Source organism: Notolabrus celidotus, chromosome 1 (assembly GCF_009762535.1).
Source record: "Notolabrus celidotus isolate fNotCel1 chromosome 1, fNotCel1.pri, whole genome shotgun sequence".
In the NCBI taxonomy this organism is placed as follows: Eukaryota; Metazoa; Chordata; class Actinopteri; order Labriformes; family Labridae; genus Notolabrus; species Notolabrus celidotus.
The window spans coordinates 6,166,596-6,187,477 of record NC_048272.1 but is presented as its reverse complement, the minus strand read 5'-3'; the positions used below and the strand labels follow the sequence as shown (position 1 = coordinate 6,187,477).

The window sequence follows — 20,882 nt, the reverse complement described above, 5'->3', positions numbered from 1 at the left end:
TAATAAGTTCCAGAACAGTAGTATAATAAATTACATTTACATAAACGAGCAAGCTCTAAAGCAATAAAATCAACAAACCTTAAATCATTAAAATAATGATACAAAAGTAAAAATGTTTTTGTTAATTGAATTCTAAAACCGCTTCAGAGAGAAATGCCACATATGAAACCAGATGTTTAGTCAAAACAGGCTTTATGCTGTACAAAACACAAGGGAGTTGCATAACAAAATAAGCCATCTACAAACTTTAAAACATAATATTTCAATCACACAAACACTTTCTCTCAAAACAGCTCATCTAGTATGATCTAAAAGAGAAGCCAGTTAAGATTTACACTAAAGTTAAATAAACATCATTCAGACCTGTGAAATGCTGTAGTGCCCAATTTTTAAAAAACAACAACATAATCATACCTATGAAAATTAGGTTGGCTAGTCTAGCTGTGCATGATAAAAGTAAAATATGCACTGAATAGTTCACATTCTAATTCCTAATGGCATGATGATGGCATACAGTCGCAATCTAATAATGTAATTCAATAAGCAAAAAGACATTTTATATCTTCCAAACATTTCCTCCTTCTAAAAGTGAAATAACAAAAGCAATGATTTCTAGTATTCATCAGTCAGCACAGAACCAGTGTACTTTAGGTCATTCAGGATATTTCAGGAATGGACGTGAAAAAAACAAGGACCACAAATAAGGGAATGTAAACTTTGCATAACATGAAGGGATTTTCTCCAACTCTGTTGCTTTGATTGAAAACAAATCCCACCGATGATCACAATTCAAACAGAAGGCTCTAAGTAGAAGTGACCAGAGCATCAGAAGATGCCGCTTGGCAGCTCCTTGCTAAACATGCCATCAAAGTCCAGCTCTCTGCTCATCAGATCCTCCTCGACACTCTCCAGCGCCCACTGATGGTCGGTCAGCTCCAGTGCCTCCCACTCAGCCTGCAGATGAGCACAGATATACATGAGCAACCAAGCAAAACCCAACCAAAGTAATTCACCGTGCTATAATTACGGTATATACCTTGAAAGCTTTATTTGTGTCTGCAGGCATAGCCATGGCAGCACCACTCATCTGCTCCTGCATGATCCTCGACTGATCCGCACCTGAATGCAACAAAGTCACAGGATTTAATCAGATTCAAAGTCTATATAATCAACTGAACTCTGAACTCTGCACCCCTCACTCTCACACTCGGAGCATGCAGGGGGTTAGCTAATACATCTCCATTTCTAGTGTTGGAATATTTAGGTATCAATATTTTCTGTCACACCTATTTGTTATTATCAAGAGAAACAGCTCATTTTATTAATATCATTATTAAAAGGGAACAAAAAAACTGATGTAGTATAATAATATGTTTATATTTACAACTGAACTCTGAACTGAGAATAAACAAAAGTACAATAAACATTACAAAGTTATCCAATAAATCACATGAACACTCATAAACAACTGTTCCTTATTTACCATTATCTTGGCCAAGAATTAATGAGTACATGCTTCGTAGTCCAAACACGTTCAGGAAATACCATGATGCTGAGCTCACCCTGGAGGATAAGCAAAAATAAAAACAGAAAAATTGGTCACACAGTAGTTAGAGAATTTGGGATATAAATATGGACAGTATGCAGAATCTCTTTACAGATCAAGTTTGATTAGTTTACCAGGAGGCATCGAGGGAGAGCAGCTCTATTCCTTGCTGCAGCATGGGCTTGAAGCGCAGAGTGAGCGGGAAGGGAACCTTTGCTGTGTTACACAGAAAACAGAAAGAAATTGATGTACAATTTCTGTGTGAAGTGATCAAGATCGCATCTGGTAGCAGGACCAATACACGTCTTTTATTTGCTTTCAACATTGTGCACCACAGGCAGAAACATTTGTGACTGAGCAGGCCCCCTTACTTGTTACAAATCCTGAAAAGGTCCAGTTGATCCAGCCTCCAATGAGGATCATGGGAAGCACATTGGTGACATTTCCTTTCATCATGTCTGTCAGCATGCTGGGATCTGTGGAAAGAAACAATGTGCACACAAAGCATTCAGTGAAAGCCCTGATGATTGTTTGTTTTACCTGAGCCACTGACTTTGAGGCAAGTTTTTATGACCATGCATTCTCTGAAACATCAATAAGAAATTATATCAATGTACAAATTTACCACATTATATTGTAGCTAAGATGCATGTCAACTTATGTGGTTTGATACAAAATAAACTTGAATTCAAGAGACCCTGACACACCAGTACAACATTCACAGAAGACACTTTATTATACACATATATTTGAAGCAAATTTCCACAACTTTTCCAAAACTTTATGGAATCATATTTTTTCTCCAAAACCTCTCTAAGCCTGAAAAATGTCACTTTCAATTCCATGACTCTTTCAGGTTTTTCATAATCGTAGGAACCCTGGGTTTCTTAAATTGTATTTAATCATCCAGCGGCTTTTCCTGACATCATGATATTTTAAATAAGGCAGGAGAAATAATAATGCAAGGTGAGATGGTTTAAGAAGAGAAAAAAATCCTTAACAAATGCTCCAAAAATCTGTTTAGGGTAGCCTTTCAGCCACCACTAAAAAATTTAATTATTAAACCATAAGCTTTGAAATGTAATGTTACATTTTAGTTTTTTGTGTAGAAGACATTTATATAAATGCTACTTTTAACGAGGTCCCACCATAAATCATACCAATGAAGATTGCATTGTCTTATTTCGTGTTCTCGTAAGTAATTAAAGATGTACCTGTCATTGGAGAGGGTGGAACAACCTTTCTTTTGGTTTTCTTGAAAAATCCATCGTCTTGGTTATTGAAGTAGAACTTCCTCATCAAAAATGACTGAAAAAAAATCACAAGTTTTATTGACCTGTAAACTTATTACTTACTTATTTATTGACACTTATTAATGAAATTCATAACATGGGAAGAATAACACATAGGATAAGGAATTCAAGTGATGTTTTTGAGTCACGTTGGAAAAAATAACTAAGTGAGTACTTGAGCATGGGATTTGAGCTAGAAACAGACAGTGAAGAACACAAACAGCAAAAAAACTAAAGGGGATATATTAGGGGTGCAACAATACGTGTATTTGTATCGAACCTTTCGATACAGTGGTCACGGTTCGGTGCGCCCTATGAACCGAACAATACGCAATTCTATATTTATTTGATCAACTTCTGACGAGGCGCTCTGTGCTGAAAGTTCAGCAGGCTGCATTGTCGAGCGCAGGTCCACTGAACTGTGCGTTCCTCCCACATTCATTCAGTCCAAGCTGGTCACATTTGTTTTAACTGTGCTTCATCTGGAAATATATATTTCACCATACAACGGTCTGCTGGGTTCATATGTTCGCGTATGTGTGTGTGTGAGCGCCCGCCCGCAAGAGAGGGAAGCACGAGTGTCCTCTTTGGTTGCAGAGCAGAGTTGCTCCAAGGTCCTGTAGTGGTGCTGGACTGGGTGATGTGTTTTTAAAGTGTGTATATGCTTTACTTATTCTCTTATACTGCAGGCTGTGTAAGACTTCAGCCTGATACCGGACAGTGTTTTCCTGCCGTTATATCGGGGGTGCAACCGCCGGGTCCCGCCCCCCCCCGGGAAGTCAAAGCAGAAGTAATTTAAGGTTCCCCTCTGTCATAGATCAGGTCTATACCTTGTGCTTTTATTTAACAGACTGAATAGCCTTATGTTATTTATCTTATTTACATGACGGGATGTCATTTCAATCTCTACATGGTCGCGCATTCACAATTCTCCTCTGCTCTCTATCGCGCACGGCAGATGCACATGCAGATTGACAGACAGACAGACATACATAAAGACACACACACACACACACACACACACACACACACACACACACGCACACACGTAACCCCCCCCCCATGCACAGTATAACATGTGTCAGGTATAGCTGCCCCTGATACATTTAATCTAATTTAAAAACTGTGCTTTTGAGCTGGAACAAATGTTGGTAATTTCAATAAACTAAAAAAAGGCATGGAAATTTCTCTTTTTCTGTATCGAAAACGTACCGAACCGTGACAAAAACGTATCGAACTGAACCGAACCGTGGATTTTGTGTATCGTTGCACCCCTAATATATATATATATATATATATATATATATATATATATATATATAATAAATACATTTCCAGGCCTAAATAAAATCTGATTCAACTTGTTCTATGCTTTTACTTTTTTTTTTTGGTCGATGTTGTAGATATTTTTCTTTGTACATATTCTTTAAAGTTTGTTTCTGCATTAGGTATCAAACCATAGTCTCATGGATGAGTTAAAAAATAATTGTTTATTTACAGAAGCTAGTCTTATACATATTATATGCAAACTCATCCATACTAATGCTGACAGGCTGTTAAATCTTTGTTTTGTCTTGTTTTTTGTATGTATGAGTTTTGTCACTCTGCATTATATATGTATAAAATGTATATATGTATATGTATATGTGTATTCTAACCCTCCTCTTATGTTGTGGGTCAAATTGACCCTTTTTAAAGTTCAAAAATCTAAAAAAAAACGTTAAAAGTATTTTTTCTGTATAAAACATCTTTGCTTGGCTTAATAGGTGAAATCAACATATAAAATTAAAATGGTTCATTTGACATTTTAGGTAATATATGCCTTCCAAACCAGCTAAAAACAGCCTAAACATCTGGGCAGCATGTGACAGAAGTGGTGTCTTGTGTTAATTTATCAACATCACTTCATAAAAAATAATAATTCAAAATTCAAAATAAAATAAAACAAAATATATATCATGTAAAACTATTGTATTTATATTTAGGTCTGTTCAATGTACATCAAAAAACGTTTTAACATGAATTTCATAAAAACACAAGTGAGATATCCTCATTGAACTATGATCTGTGAGAATTAAGAAACACTATTGCACCAAATCTTGATTTAAACGGTTAGTAATGGAGTTAATAATGAGATTTTTTTTTTTTAAGTATTGGGATTTTTTGGGTTCTGACACTTTTGGATAAGTAAATGTGACCTGGGTCAAATTGACCCAGAAACATTATTGCTGTTCCTGAGAAAAGAACATAACAGGAGGGCTAAAAATATATATTATTATAACATAGCTAAATACTGTATGTGTAATGCTCATGATGGATTAAGGTGGGGTCAGACTGAGTCTTACCCTGTCTTGAAGTTGGGTCTCTGTTCATAATTTGACATAGAGTGGTCTAAGACCTCCTATGTTTGTAAAAGCATCTTGAGATAACGTTTGGTGCGATTTGGCGCTATACAAATAAAGATTGATTGATTGATTGATTGATTGATATATTAAAAAACCACATCATCAAAAGCTTTTTTTATAATGACATTTAACACAACTATTCTATAAATCAGGGGTGTAAAAAATAACCCTACCTGTTTTGGGATGTATTTTCCATTCTCTCTTAGAATCCTGCTCCGAATAAGAACCTGGCTGGAATAACAGCAACACATCAATACTCATGAATTAAGCTTTTTCCATGGAGTGATTCACCTCCACATTGAGGATAACATCACCTACCTGTCAGAAACCTGTTCTAACGTCAACTTCTTATCACTCTGAAGCAGGATGGAGACATAATGCCGAATCACCCCGACGAGAAAGGTGATAAAGACAATGGGCAACACCACCCAAAGTCGAATATTGGAGTCCAGCAGAAGCTCCGGCTCAGCCATAAAGCCGGATAGCTTTACTGAGGAGTCAAAAAGACAGACAGAGCATTACAGACACACTAATGGAGGCCGGTTTGTAATTATGCTAAGCCTTTTGTTCATCCCTGACATTCCGCGCAGACACTGAAGTGAGGCTTGCCTACAATGATTATTTCCATGAACATGTGAAGCTACGACGGACACAAGGATAGGCTGTCAATCCACACTAGCTAGCTAAAGAGCGTCAATACGTGAAGCTAAGGTTACTGGACCTTCCCAGCGATACATAGTTATGCTTAATAACAACACTTTACTATAACTGTACAATATTAAACCGGTATACTCTTGTGTAAGCTGGTAAATGATGCTTCAAACTACAAGCGGTGGACACAGATGACGCTAATGTTAACGTTAGCCAGCAGGCTACCTTCTTCCTGATGAGACCCGGGTCACAGTTGCTTGCTGGGTGTTTGCTGGACGTCTTAGAGCAGCGACCAACACTTGTAGTGTTTTTTTCCACGCCGCAGAGACGTTAACCATACGCTCAATGAGGTAGCTAGTTGAACGACTTGAACACTATTTAACAGTTTGCATCAGTCGTCGCCATCGCTCTCTTGTTGGCTCTGCGGATGAGAGCTGATTCTTTCCTCTTCTGCAGCTCAGTCGCATCTCATGTGGGGGGCTGCAGCGCCTCGTCGTGGTGATGGAGGGAACTGTCTGCTTTAAAACAAGCAGAGGAACAGCAACAAGAACATCCCATCTTCTCAAATATAAATGGTGTTTGGGAAGATAAGAGATATTGAGGTTTATCATCAATTTTAAAACAATGACTTATCACTGTGTGCTGTACTCGAGAGTAGGATGGTCTTCCCTGTCATCATTGAACTATGATCTGTGAGAATTAAAAAAAAACACTATTGCACCAAATATTAATTTAAATGGTTAATAATGGAGTTAATAATGAGATTTAAAGAAAAAATTATTGGGATTTTTGGGGTTCTGACACTTTTGGATGAGTAAATATGCCACGCCGTGGTGATGGAGGGAACTGTCTGCTTAAAAACAAGCAGAGGATCAGCAACAAGAACATCTCATCTTCTCAAATATAAATGGTGTTTGGGAAGATAAGAGATACTGAGGTTTATCATCAATTTTAAAACAATGACTCATCACTGTGTGCTGTACTCGAGAGTAGGATGGTCTTCCCTGTCATCATTGAACTATGATCTGTGAGAATTAAAAAACACCATTGCACCAAATATTGATGTAAATGGTTAATAAGGATGGAGCAGAGGATCAGCAACAAGAACATCTCATCTTCTCAAATATAAATGGTGTTTACTGAGGTTTATCATCAATTTTAAGACTATGACTCATCACTGTGTGCTGTACTCTAGAGTAGGATGGTCTTCCCTGTCATCACGCAGGCAAAAACATTGGCATCTTCTAATCTATAAGTGCATCTTAGGTCTACCTTCTCACCTACATTGCACAAAAGAGCTCAGGATCTCATAATTTTCAATCTCAGGATCTCTTATTACAACACTACCGGTCAAAAGTTTTAGAACACCCCAATTTTTCAATTTTTTTATTGAAAATTATGCAGTTCAATGTCTTATTGTGATCTGAAATGAAAACATAGAACAAATAAACAGCTGAATTTCAAAAATAAATCATGGAATCAATTAATGAACCAAAATGTAGTCTAAACCTTTGACTCATCAAAGTAGCCACCTTTGGCAGATATAACAGCTGAACATACTCATGGCATTTTTTCTACAACTTTCAAGGCTTGACTAATCTCAATTGCTGCAGAACAGCAACCTATTTCTTCTTCCCTGAAAAAGGCCTTTTCGTGTAATTCTGAAATGCACACTATTTTTTTCAGTTTTGGGTAATCTTACCTTTTTTTTAACCTCTGGCACTTCAACACTTACCTTTGTACCATTTCAAGCTATTCAATGGACTTGAACTGCTTGGATTTCAATAAAAAAAAGTGGAATAATTGGAGTGTTTTAAAACTTTTGACCGGTAGTGTATGTGTTCCGAGGGTCAGGACTGAACATGGGAAAAGGGCCTTCAGCTTTGCTGCTCCTTCGACCTGGAATGCCTTACAAAAGGATCTGAAACTTTGTGGTCGGATAACTTTGAATGCTTTTAAGCGCTCCTTAAATGACTTGGAGGCTGATGCATCTGTCTGCAGATGTTTTCTTTAAATGTCACTCATGCTGTTTTTCTGGAGGTATTTGTTGTGTAGCTGTTGTATGCATCTGCTATTTGTGTATTGTCTATTTGTAACTCTGTAACTGTGTTGCTGCCTATCTTGGCCAGGACTCCCTTGGAAAAGAGATTTTTAATCTCAATGAGCATGTCCTGGTTAAATAAAGGTTATACATAAATAATACTGGTTAGGTTAGGACAACAGTTGCCTACATTATTTGAAGGGTTTCAGGGAATGCATATATTTCAATGATTATGGCAACCAAGTACTGATACTGATACTTCACAAAATGTTGCTTATACTGAAACAATGACCGATTCTTGAGTTGTTATGAGTTACATATTATTGCACAACTGTATTTCAAACCAAAATCAATAATATTCAAGGACTGTAAGTGTGTATGTTTGGTTTAGGGTCCTTTATATACATCTTATACTGTAGCATGAAAAAAGCACATTACATTATAATGCATACTACATTATATTATATGACATTATAATGCATATTACATTATATTATATAATTATCTTGCTATATTATATGATATTATATTACATTATCATAGTTTACTACAACTTACGGTCATATTACATACCCATATTTATTTCTTTATTGCTTAATCTGTCATTACCAACCATAATCACACCATGTCAACATGTCACTATTGAAACATTTTTAATACTGCTTGTAATTACTGCTCAACTCAACTCAACTCAATTCAACTCAACTTTATTTATAAAGCACTTTAAAAAGACCACAGCCGGAACAGAGTGCTGTACATAAATAGACAAACAACACAGGCATAAAAACAATTAAAACACAGGATAATAAAACAATAAAAACAAACCATAAAAACAAACCATAAAACACTAAAACAGGAGCAGAGTCTCATGCAGGGTTGAAAGCCAAGGAATAAAAATGGGTTTTAAGATGAGTTTTAAAAATGGACAGTGAGGAGGCTTGTCTAATGTTGAGGGGAAGCTCATTCCATAATTTGGGAGCAGAAACAGAAAAAGCTCTATCCCCTCTGAGCTTCCGTTTTGCCCTCGGTACCTCCAGGAGCAGCAGACCAGCTGACCTGAGACACCAAGAAGGAGTGTGGGGGTAAAGGGGCAGAGAGGTAAGGCGGGGCCAGACCATTTAAAGATTTAAAAACAAATAAAAGAATCTTAAAATAGACTCTGAAGTGCACAGGTAGCCAGTGGAGGGAGGCCTGCTATTTAATCTAAATTCAATTTGTAACATTATATATATCTAAATTGTATTCTGTCTTTATTTATCTATTTTTATTTTTAACTTATTTTATTTTACTTGTTGAAACTTCTTCTTGATTGTACTTATGTCTGGGTTGCTGTAACAACTGAATTCCCCCCCAGGGGATCAATAAAGTAATATCTTATCTTATCTTAGTTTTACCCATAGACATGTACGTTTGTATAACAGATTTGTAAACATATGTGTGTGTGAGTGTGTGTGGTTTTCCCAACCACTGAGCTTGTTTTTTTCCCCAATGTTTCTCTGACAGACCTTACCCTCTTATTCCACCCCCCGCCAGTAGGTGGCGATAGAGTGTACTCCATGTTAGCTGACGATCCTCCTGAAGTAGAAGAAGTCTAGCCTGCTGAGGGAAACATTAGATAAACATTAAACCCTTTTTCCGCTCTGAAGCAGGCCAACGACAAAGCTAGCAAGCCGTGGCAACATTACGGTATGAAACACGACATAATTGGTAGTTTGATCGTTTCGTTATTAACGTGATTTGATTTTTAAATGCTGAACTGGATGATTTCTAGCAGATGTTTGAGCTAACGTGAGTTTAGCACATTTAACGTTGCTAGCTTGCTGCTATCACGTTAGCGTTAGCTTGAAACATTTGCAGCTGAATACAAAGTGAAAAGAGTCGTACACTAGTTATCTTACGACATAGGTTTACCTCAGTTTGCAGAACGATTTCATTTTCTGTCTGACTTTAAAAGTGACTAATTTCGTAGTTAATGTCTGTACTTCTTCTGTGACCTCACCCCGCCATATGTTACCTGTATGTAAAGGAATTCAAGCATTTTACACTTAACAGTATTTGATGTCATCAGGATGAAGTGCATACAAAATAATTACAGTTTTTCTCAGTCGCTTTGGTACATTTCTCGAATCATCCTCGACATTTGCAAAACAGTAAGTGCATTTCTCAAAACAATTCGTACAAATAGCAAAACAACATGATTACCTGCAAAAACCAATATCTTGCTCAAATCCTGAGTTCATCTCTCAAAAGTAAACACGTGTCAATGAACATGTCAGTGCCATCAGAATGACACGTCCTTGTGTCATTGTGTACGGATAAGACAGTCAAATTGCTTAGTCGTGTTTTCAATATAACTGTGTACTCTGGAGGGACGTTCTGATGTAATCTATGGCTAAAGTTTTGATGACAGTTATTGCAGATTGTAAGTTACACCTTAGTGTATGTGGGAGATTGATTGCAAGAGACTGGGTAAGACTCACATTTACAAGTCAATGTTAGACATATATAAATATAAGTATATATGTACTTCCCAGTTGATGGTTCATGAGATGCACCTAACCCTGTGATAGGTTGGCGACCTGTCCAGGGTGTACCCTGCCTTCCACCCAAAGCCAGCTGGGATAGGCTCCAGCCCCCCGTGACCCCTAAAAGGATAAGCGGTCAAGATAATGGATGGATGGATGGATGGATGGATGGATGGATGGATGGATGGATGGAGATGCACCCATGAGCTATTTCAGAAAACTGGTTGATCATTGGTTGATCTAATGCTTCACACATCCCTTTGTTAGAGAAAGTTCACATGGGAGCAATTCACCAATTTTATTTTTCACCAATTCAGGACAGATTTAGAAAAAAAAGTCTGATGCAAATGTACAGAAATATAACTGACATATTCTGACAACATGTTCAACCATTTTGCATGTGAAGACTTATGCAATGAACTAATGACTAAATGTTGTGGAGGGTGAGACTATTCAACAGAGATCCATTATAATACATTTTGATCAACATGACATAAGCACTTGATAATGTAGGGAACAGCAGAGAATTGTACATAATCATTTGCATGGATGTATCAAAGCATTTGCAACTTGTTCAAAGAAATGAGAAACTGCTTTTTTGATGTGCACAAGTGACGCAATGATGTGAAGATTGAACAAGTAGTTTTGAGAATTTCAACTCTGATCTGAGAAATGTACCATAGTGACTGAGAAATACTGTAATTCACGACGATACTGCCTTATTGTAAGCTTCATTGAGTGGGAAAACAAAACAGTGCAAACGTTCCAGTATTAAGGTTCATATCTAACCATTGAAAGTTTCTCTAGGAGACATTAACACAAAATCTCCTCATTTTTCTAGAGTTCTTTGATCAAACACGTACCCTCCACACAAAACCATGGGAGTTGATAAAAGGTAAGACTGACATTGTTTCACATTAAAGTTTCACATATAAAGTATATTCTTATCTCACTTTGGAACTTGTACTTTTCAGACTTGGTCGAAGTGAACGTAGTGGAAGATATGGTTCAGATGGGAGGAGAGATTATCCAGAATGGCATGAAAGACGAGGCAGAGATATGGAGAGGGACTATGATCGGCGTTGGAGTGATGAGAGACAGAGAGACGGCAGAGACAGTCCAGAGGTGAGTAAATGTGATGACTACTTTATGCTTATGTTTTGTCACATCTTAAGCGGATAAGATAAGATAATCCTTTATTTGTCTCAAGTGTTACAGCAGCAAAGTAGACAGTGCAAAACAGTACAAAGCAAACAAGAGCATATATAGCAATTATTAAAAAGTTATTAGCAATCAAAAATAAAGAATTGAATAAAAGAAAACAATAACATGCCTCTGAATTAACAACAGCATGATGTGTCTGTTTTTCAGCAACAGAGGGGTCGAAAACGGCGGAATAGTGACAGATCCGATGATGAATATGAGGGGGATTATCCAGATCAGGACTATAAAATGGATCAGGACGAGGAGAGCAAAACTATCATGCTGAGGGGACTCTCTCTTCAGGTCACAGAAGAAGACGTAAGCCCACGACTCAAGGCCAAATTCCACCAGATCTGTCTCTGGTTTGTCTCCGATCCGCCATGGCACCGGATCTGATAGGTTTCTATTCTAGTCAGTCTGTTAACTTCCACTGGATCCGCTTTGTTGCGTTCCGGCTGCGTCTCTGATCCGGCAGGTCGGAACGCAATGGATCAGATGTGCAAGACTTCTATTTTTGCCGGATGCCGGAGCACAGCGAATCAATCTCAACAGAGCAGATGGAGCGGGACAGGGAGTTAGGCACCAAAACAAAATTAAAGCATCCGGTTATTTTTCAGAATAAAACACTGTGTGTTATCGTTACATCGTTTTTAACTTAACTGTGACAACAAAGTGTCTTTTAGAGCAGAGGCAGGCCTAGAGAGAAGGAGGGGAATCCTTGATTCAGTGATTATTACAAGAAAACCTCGGTCACATGACTCCAGCTGTCCTGCTGTCCTGCTCCGTGCTGTGTTCTGAAAACCCAACCGGTGGGTGTTGACGGACGAGAGAGCACGGAGCCGGACCGAAGCAGATCGGAGCCGGACCGGACACGGATCTGGTGGAAGTGTCCCACTTCAGTGATGTGTTACAGAATACAGCCACACTTGCAAGATAGCACCGTAACTAGCAAATTATTGTAAGGAGTGTAATGGTGTTACAGGTGAAGAGGAATAAACGGACCTGGAATGGGTTAGAAGTTATGCCACAGAATTCAGTTACACCTTGGATCAGTTGTGAATATTATACATGTATATTATTAAAAGTAGAGATAGCTTAATACTGAACTGTTTTATGGTGAGGTAGTAAAAAATAGTTTAAGAGTGCAGGATGTGTAAACTCTTTCTATCTAACCTAAGAAGAAGAATGAGGCCCTTGATGTTTTTGTTATCTGATTGAGCTTAATTATTCCCAAATAATAAGAAGGAACATCATTTGTACTCAGATGGATTTGACTGTGTGCTTCATTTTCCAGATCCGCTCAGCACTCGAGCAGCTGCAGGGTCCCCAGCCTGTGGACATCCGATTGATGAAGAAAAGGACAGGTGAGTGTTCTTGGAAAAAGTAGTGCCTCCCACTCTATCTTACAATACACTTTACCTTAACTAATGCTACCCCTGGAGAGAAAAAAAAAGGCTCCTATTGCAAAACTGTCACAGGATCCTGTATGTCGCGTAGACTGCCAATCTGGTTTTGATGATATGGCCAGGTAAGGAGGTAACTGTATGCACCATTTTTGTACTGACATTACATGCTAAGGTGAAAAAAAAAATGTCTACCACCATCCCTTTGACCCTATAAGTGCCTTCCCAAACACAGTATTAACTTGAACTGGACTGTACAAGCCCATTGTGAGTTTGAATGTTGCACCAAAGCATTCTCACTAACACGCATCCCGTCTATATTTGAATGCTGTCTCTAGGTATAAGCCGAGGTTTCGCCTTCGTGGAGTTTTATCACTTGCAAGATTCTACCCGATGGATGGAGACCAATCAGGTTGCCTCAACAATCACCAAGTTTAGATTTATTCTTGGGAGATAAGATCCCAGATGAAGCGATACATGAGTGTGATCATTTGGAGTTGTGCAGCATTTGTACTATACAGAGCCAAATACTGTTAAGTTTGAAGACTGTCTAATGCCTCTAACCTAAGTCATAAAAACTGTGATATCAGAAGTTAAAATTGTGATGTCAGACACCTTATTATCTCATAATTATTTTAGGTATATAGCAGCAGGCTAAGTTAACTGTTGAAAATTCAGTATAGATGAGCAGTTTAAAGGTTTTTCGCTCTGTAAAATGCATTTACATCTATTTTTTTCTCTGTAACTAATAGAAACCAAGATACTAATCATACAGAAACTTAAACTTAAAAACCTAGATACTAATTATACATAATTAACAAAAAGAAAAACACTTTTCCTGTCTTTATAAGGGGGTTTTCTTCCTGTCCCATGGTTTCATAGCACATTCTGCTCCAGCTCAGTCACTTGGGTATTTTCCTCATCTCCATTTAAAACCCGAAGGCTGGAGTGAGACATGGACGAGCTGGCAGCACTCCGATCCCAAACACTTAGCGCTGTTTTTTTTTTTGCTGAGACACAGAACAATCCATTCCTCTCTGAGCTTCTCTTCCTACTTCTCTGTCTTTGTTACTCCCTGAGAGACTCTACCTAAGCAGCGAGTGTAAGCCTAGCCACCTTGTCCTGTTCCTGCTGCTCTCACTCATGGAGTGACGTAGTGGCAGGACCTTCACCTGTCTCTTTGGCTTCAACGTGGCTCAGGATTTGGAATAATTGGTGGCTTCTTGACTTCACAGAATGAGTTGGTGATCCAAGGGAAAAACATTGCAGTGCACTACAGCAACAGGAGACAGAAGTTTGAAAACTGGCTTTGCAATGCAGTAAGTGAAACATTATATTCTATTAACTTGCCATTTCACAGAGGCATGGCGCACTGACATGTCTGTCTCTTAGCTCACAGGAATAAAAGAAGGGAGTTATGAGAAGTTAAAAGAAACAACAAATATAAATATACCTGGGTTATAAAACATTTTTGAGAGGTTTATTGATCATGGATCATTTTCCCTGTGTTTTTTACGTTTGATGAAAGTACAATAAAAACACTAAAGAGCTGTTGTTGGGTTATAATGCAGTGTGGCCTGTACAATTTCCGGAAAAGGCTGAAGTGTTTCAGGTGTGGAGCAGCCAAAGTTGGTGAGTTGATAGTTTCATTTCATCTTCTATCCCTACACATTTTCATCTTTGTCCTGCTCAGTTTGAGTGGTCTGCGCTGATTTATGATGATCTAATTCTCTTTCTTCTGTCCTGTTGCGAATAAAAGATGGGGAGCCGGTGGCACAAAATGGTTTGAGTGCTGAGGTTCAACAGCTGGGGGATTACAATGGAGACAGTGAGTGTTTTTTCAACAACATTGAAACTTCTCATTAGGGTTGCAAAGGAGTGGAAAGTTTCCGGGAAATTTCCATGGAAAGTTGTTAAGCTGGGGAATTTTGGAAATATTCCTAATTGGAAACTTTCCATTGGAATTAATGGGAATTTATTGGAATTAACTGGGAATTGAGGGTCATTTAATGGAAAGGTATCATATCCAAGCACAAATATTTGTTTTGTTATAAGCAGACATCCATCCAAAATAATACAATTAAAACAGATTTATTTGTAAGTAGAACTTCATCAAGGGTTAAATATTTTATTGGACAATCAATTATTTCATTGAAGAACAAAAACATGAATGTTGAGTTAAATATTACTCACCCCCCTAACCCAACCCTTTCAAAAATGAGAAAAAATGCAATCCCAACAAAGTCCCATTCAAAATGTGAAATGAAAAGAGCCCCTCTCCCTCCAAATAAGTCCCATTCAACATACAAATAAAAAAGCATCTTCCCTCAAGCTTCTCAAGCCTAGCCTCTGCATTTTTCCTAAACCCTTCCAGGCAATGGGCTCCTCCTGGATCTCATCAACATCCTCCATGTCCACTTCCTCCACATCCAACTCCGACTCTTCCTCTTCAGTGTCACTGTCCAGCCTTGTTGAGGATGGCTCTGCATAGATATTCAACTGTGCTTCTATGAAATCTGGTTGTTTTAGTCAGGATTATGCTAAAATATATTTTCCCCAACTATATTTAAGTTCCCTATCAAGAGCCAACCTTCAATTTAGTCAATTCCTGGTTTATTCCCGTTTATTCCCATAAATTCCGATGGAAAGTTTCCAACTTTAAAAGTTCCCGGAATTTTGCAACCCTGCTTCTCATTCGTCATAAGTCGTCTTTTTCCATTTGTTCATTTTACATTTTTTGTTTTGCAGCAATCATTTTGAGGAACATTGCTCCTCTTTCCACTGTTGATGGAATATTGAGCATTTTGGCACCCTATGCTAACCTGTCCGCGGGCAACATCCGCCTCATCAAAGACAAGCAAACAGGACAGAACAGAGGCTTTGCCTTTGTTCAGCTCTCATCCCCCTTGGTATGTTATTTCTGTAGCTGATATATACTCATTATTTAGGTTAGTGTTTTTTGATGGGGAGGTAGAGGGGGTTGGTGGGATATACATATTTGACACTCTTGTATCATCTTTTCCTCTACAGGAGGCTTCTCAGCTGCTCACGATTCTCCAGAGCCTTCAGCCACCTCTAAAACTGGATGGAAAAACAATTGGTGTGGATTATGCCAAGAGCGCTAGGAAGTGAGTCATCACACCACATACTGTTTGATTCAGCTCTCTATGAATAGCGCACATAAGCTCTTTTGTATCTGTAATGTGTGAACGGCACCATGTGGGAAGTTTTATTCTTACTTTGTACGGATAATTTTATCCTTTTCGTTTTAAAATGCACAACAAATAATATATATTTTTTAAATATATTTTTGGGCATTTTTGCCTTTAATTGATTGGACGGCTGAAGAGAGACAGGAAATATGGGGAGTAGAGAGTGGGGGAGGACATGCAGTACATGGTCGAGGCTGGAATCAAACCCACAACCTCTACGACAAGGGCTATAGCCTCTGTATATGGGGCACACGCTTAGACCGCTAGTCCAACGGCGCCCCAACAAATAATATTTGATAAAACTGATACACTTGTTTAAAACGTACCCCCAAGAGCACATTGCACACAAAGTTTTGCTATTTGAAACTGCACACAGGTTCAGTATTTAAAAGCAAACGCAGTTAAAGCTAATACGAGGAATCACTTTCATCCTGCATGAGCTGCAAAGTTTTGGCTGAACCCATCATTCTCTGGGGCGCCAGTTTGACCTAGTGGTTAAATCGTACACCCTATGTACAGAGGCTATAGTCCTTGAAGCTGCCAGTCCTTTACCACATGTCATTACCATAGACTGTTTGAAATATGGACATAGTATCTGTGAGGTCACCCATCTGTTCCTGAGAGCTGATTTGAAGCCAATCGACGGCTGCAGCCATATTGGAAATGCGGAACTCAACCGGGCATAGTGTGACGTAAAGGGGCCCCTCAAAAAACCCAATCACTCTCTTTCCTCTCCAGAGACTCAGCACAGCCTGAGGGGGTGAGAGCCAGCGCTCTCTCTGTGGCCAGCACTGCCATTGCTGCTGCTCAGTGGTCATCCAGTCAGGTATTTATCTGTGCTTACTGTTTCAAGTTACCTCAATATGTTACATTGTTTTAATTTCTGAGACAGTAGGGTAGGACTAACTTGTCCGTTTTGGTTTTCTTGACTGTCAGCTGTCAGAAGTAGGCTTTTGATTCTCAGTTGGATTATATTCATGAGAAATGTTGAAATGACAGTAAGCCATATCTTTATTAAAAACATGGATACTGTGCTACCTTGATATCCCGATTTTTCATAAGATATTCTTCCTAATGAAAATGCAACTTTGGATGATTAACTAGGCTTCTTGTTTGTAATCTTTGTCTTATTGCAATCAACTTATCATCCTTGTATATTTTTAGTTACAGCAAGGTTCAGGGACCAGCTCTGACTACATCGCCCCTCCAGAGGCTTACTTCCAGCAGACACAAGTAAAGTTGCACAGTTGACTTTATTGTAACAATAACTTTTTCAAGAAAGACAAACGACTGACTCGATGTCTTCTTGATCCACAGGAACAGAATTATCAGGTGTGGCAGCAGCAGCCTGAAGGACTGGCCCCTGTCATTGGAGATGGATTACTGGGAGGTAATGTGTGTCAAACACTCAGATGTGTTGACTTCTTTTTATTCCTAAGGCTGAGATGACTTATTTTCTCATCACCACCTGTCCTCAGCTGCTCCAGGAATAAAGACTCTGATCCCTGCAGCCATACCAGGTGTGGTCCTATCCCAGGCGGCACAAGTTTATCAACCTGGCATTATGAGCCAGCCAGCTGTACAGGTATAAACATGACACCTATGATTGAAAGCAGAACACCTTGTTTTAATGTAACACTCTGGTGTTGTGTAATGGATGCAAGATTATGATTTTCTGCCACTATTAGTCACATCAAGCTGTGAGGCCTGTTGATGCGGCGCAGCAGACTGCAAGTGTTTGCGCTACACCACTGGTAGCACCATCAACTTCCACTGCTGCAGCTACTGTCAGTGCTGCCATGACTGCTAACACAACAGGTGAGATTAGTGAACTGTAGAATGACCTGTCTTTATACGAGTGATTAAATCAACCTTATATCAGTTTATGTGATTTAATAAAGTATATTTTAATATTTTTCCATCTGCAGCTACCCCTGATACCTCTACATACCAGTATGACGAGGCTTCAGGGTACTATTATGACTCCCAGACCGGCTTGTACTATGACCCCAACAGCCAAGTATGTGCCCTGTAGCCTTACTGCATCGACATAAAGCCACACACTGCATTTAGAGGTGATTTAATTTGCTCTAATTATGCCTTTTTTTTTCTTCATATGCTTGTCATCAATAGTATTACTATAACTCTGAGACGCAGCAGTACCTCTACTGGGACAGTGAGAAGCAGCAATACGTTCCCGCCCCTCAATCTGACTCAAGTGTGGAACAAGCTAACGCAGCGGCTGGTTCTTCCTCCGCAAACAGTAAAGAGGCCAAAGAGAAAAAAGACAAGCCTAAAAGCAAGTCTGCACAGCAGGTAAATGCTACACAGAAATCTCCTTTGTCATGTCGTGTAACTTTCAAGAGAAGTGTACAAACAGTTTATATATTTACAGATAGCGAAGGACATGGAGCGTTGGGCAAAAAGCTTCAATAAGCAGAAAGAGAGTTTTAAGGGAGGCGCTCACGGAATTGGAGCGTCCAGAGACGAGGAGAGGAGAGAGTCTGCAGCTGCTGATGCAGGCTTCTATCTCTTTGAGAAGAAGGTACATGAGAGTGACTTTTACCACTCTATCTATCCCTTACTTTGTGTAACTTGAATGGAAGCTAACTGATGATACTATAAAGCTTGTATATGTTGTTCGTTGATGAGATTTGTGGCATCCTTTTCAGCAAATGGGAGGCTTTGAGATGGCATCCCTCATGGCTGAGCAATTCAAGATGGCAGAGCAGGAGACTTTTGCCAAGGTTTGTTTTTTGCTTGTTTTATTCCCCACTACAAAATAACAAACACAAACTAAATCCTGTAACCCATGAGCTTGAACTGTTTTCACATTACAGAGCAGTGTGGTTGCTGCTTACAATGGAGACAGTGACACAGAGGAGGGAAGCTCAGATAGAGCGGGGGAGGAAGATGGAAAAATAACAGACTGGGAGAAGATGATTTGTTTGCTGTGTCGACGGCAGTTCCCCACCAAAGATACTCTGCTGCGTCACCAGCAGCTTTCCGACCTCCACAAGGTGAGGACGGAGAAACAGCAGGAGTTAAATCTGACAGTAGCCATGAACCCCGCCTGGTGTGGGGCCATCTGTTATATTTAAAGAGCTTCAATACACAGCTTGGTAACTCAAAGATTCAGCATTTATAACGGCTTTTTATTTTTTACAGCAAAACTTGGAGATTCAGAGAAGATCAAAACTCACAGAAGATGAGCTGGAGGAGCTAGAGAGGAAAGAGAGTGAGGTATTCACCCCAATAATTCATTCTTAGTTTACTCTGTCAGTGATGTATGCAGTGAACATTTGATGAAACTTCATGGTTATTTTATCAGCTGAAGTACAGAGACAGAGCTGCAGAGAGAAGGGAGAAGTATGGTGTTCCTGAACCTCCTGCACCAAAGAAGAAATTTTACAAACCACCAGCCCCCACAGTGTAAGGCTCATATTCAAAATCACTGTACACCATCTGAAATCCCAAAAAGTGGACCTGTCTGATGTTTTATGTCTTTCACATTCAACAGAAACTATGAGCAGCCAACAAAAGACGGCCTAACGAGTGATAATATTGGGAACAAAATGCTGCAAGCGATGGGCTGGCAGCAGGGCAAAGGTCTGGGACGCCACCAGCAGGGCATCACTACTCCCATTGCGGTGAGAACTATAGCAATTCTCTTTTACAGTTTCTTTAAAAATCAAACTCAAATCCCTACCAGCTCCAAACAGATGGAATACGCATGTCAATGTGTTCTTCTTCACTCGCAAAGCAATTAGCACTTCTACCTGAGGGCTACCTGCCTGCAATCTGTCTCCTCTAATAAGTGTCTTCTGCTCCCCACAGGCTTCATTAAGAACCAAGGGCACAGGCCTGGGCATTAAAGGAAGCGCATATGAACTGTCAGCATCTGACACCTATAAGGATGCTGTACGTAAGGCAATGTTTGCACGCTTTACTGATACAGAGTGAACACAAGAGAGATATGTTATCATACTTAAATAGGGGATTCTTTTGGGGCCATATTATCTGTGAAAGGAAAAGAGAGTATGTTTTTTTTTCCTCCTGTAAAAAACTTGAACTGAAATTTCTATCCCATCAAAGTGTATAGAATTTAGTTTTATTTTGTATAGCTTGATATCTTGTCAGAATGTGTTCAGCTGATGAACATGTCAATTTTGTTGATGTGTGTGTAAAAATGATTTGGACCAACTGAGGCTTTTGTTTCTGTGATGGAGAGAATTCATGTGAAAATTAAACCAACCTTTGTGCTTTACAATACTTGTCAATACACGGTGTCCTACCTTTTATAAAATATGTTTTATGAGAAAAATAACATAATCGAAATCTGTCAGATTTTCACAACAAACTTTCATGCAGCCATGAGGGTAATGAGTGATGTGAGGCCAAGTAACATTTCATAGCAGGAAAAGTCAGGTAAATATTAGTTTTTACTTGAAGACTTATTCACAAATAATCAATGCTGGACAAAGTACATAGCTTCATTACTTAAGTCAAAGTACAGATACTCCAGGTAAAATATTACTCCAATACAAGTGAAAGTTGCTCTGTCAGATTATTACTTGAGTTAAAGTACTGGAGTTCTTGCTTTT

The 20,882-nt window shown here is 38.9% G+C and overlaps 2 protein-coding genes across 2 annotated transcripts; one reads left to right on the top strand and one right to left on the bottom strand.

Annotated features, from left to right (window-relative positions):
• Nucleotides 1-175: 175 nt before the first annotated feature.
• emc3 (ER membrane protein complex subunit 3) lies at nucleotides 176-6,383 on the bottom strand. Its single transcript, XM_034683839.1, has 9 exons — nucleotides 6,120-6,383; nucleotides 5,562-5,733; nucleotides 5,417-5,474; nucleotides 2,761-2,854; nucleotides 1,918-2,022; nucleotides 1,681-1,762; nucleotides 1,484-1,563; nucleotides 1,037-1,119; nucleotides 176-954 (listed from the first exon to the last, which is right to left on the bottom strand). Exons 2-9 carry the CDS (start codon nucleotides 5,714-5,716, stop codon nucleotides 826-828), a joined length of 786 nt encoding a protein of 261 aa, XP_034539730.1. The 5' UTR covers nucleotides 5,717-5,733; nucleotides 6,120-6,383; the 3' UTR covers nucleotides 176-825.
• Nucleotides 6,384-9,530: 3,147 nt separating this feature from the next.
• Nucleotides 9,531-20,545, top strand: LOC117812852 (RNA-binding protein 5-like). The gene is made up of 25 exons (XM_034683827.1): nucleotides 9,531-9,621; nucleotides 11,302-11,355; nucleotides 11,435-11,585; nucleotides 11,832-11,981; nucleotides 12,958-13,027; nucleotides 13,405-13,478; nucleotides 14,302-14,385; nucleotides 14,638-14,698; nucleotides 14,826-14,894; nucleotides 15,815-15,975; nucleotides 16,097-16,194; nucleotides 17,017-17,104; nucleotides 17,443-17,511; nucleotides 17,596-17,668; nucleotides 17,757-17,863; nucleotides 17,967-18,096; nucleotides 18,207-18,298; nucleotides 18,412-18,594; nucleotides 18,674-18,823; nucleotides 18,951-19,025; nucleotides 19,119-19,298; nucleotides 19,447-19,521; nucleotides 19,610-19,710; nucleotides 19,799-19,928; nucleotides 20,116-20,545. The coding sequence occupies exons 2-25, from the start codon at nucleotides 11,339-11,341 to the stop codon at nucleotides 20,239-20,241; spliced, it is 2,514 nt and encodes an 837-aa protein (XP_034539718.1). The 5' UTR covers nucleotides 9,531-9,621; nucleotides 11,302-11,338; the 3' UTR covers nucleotides 20,242-20,545.
• Nucleotides 20,546-20,882: the final 337 nt, after the last annotated feature.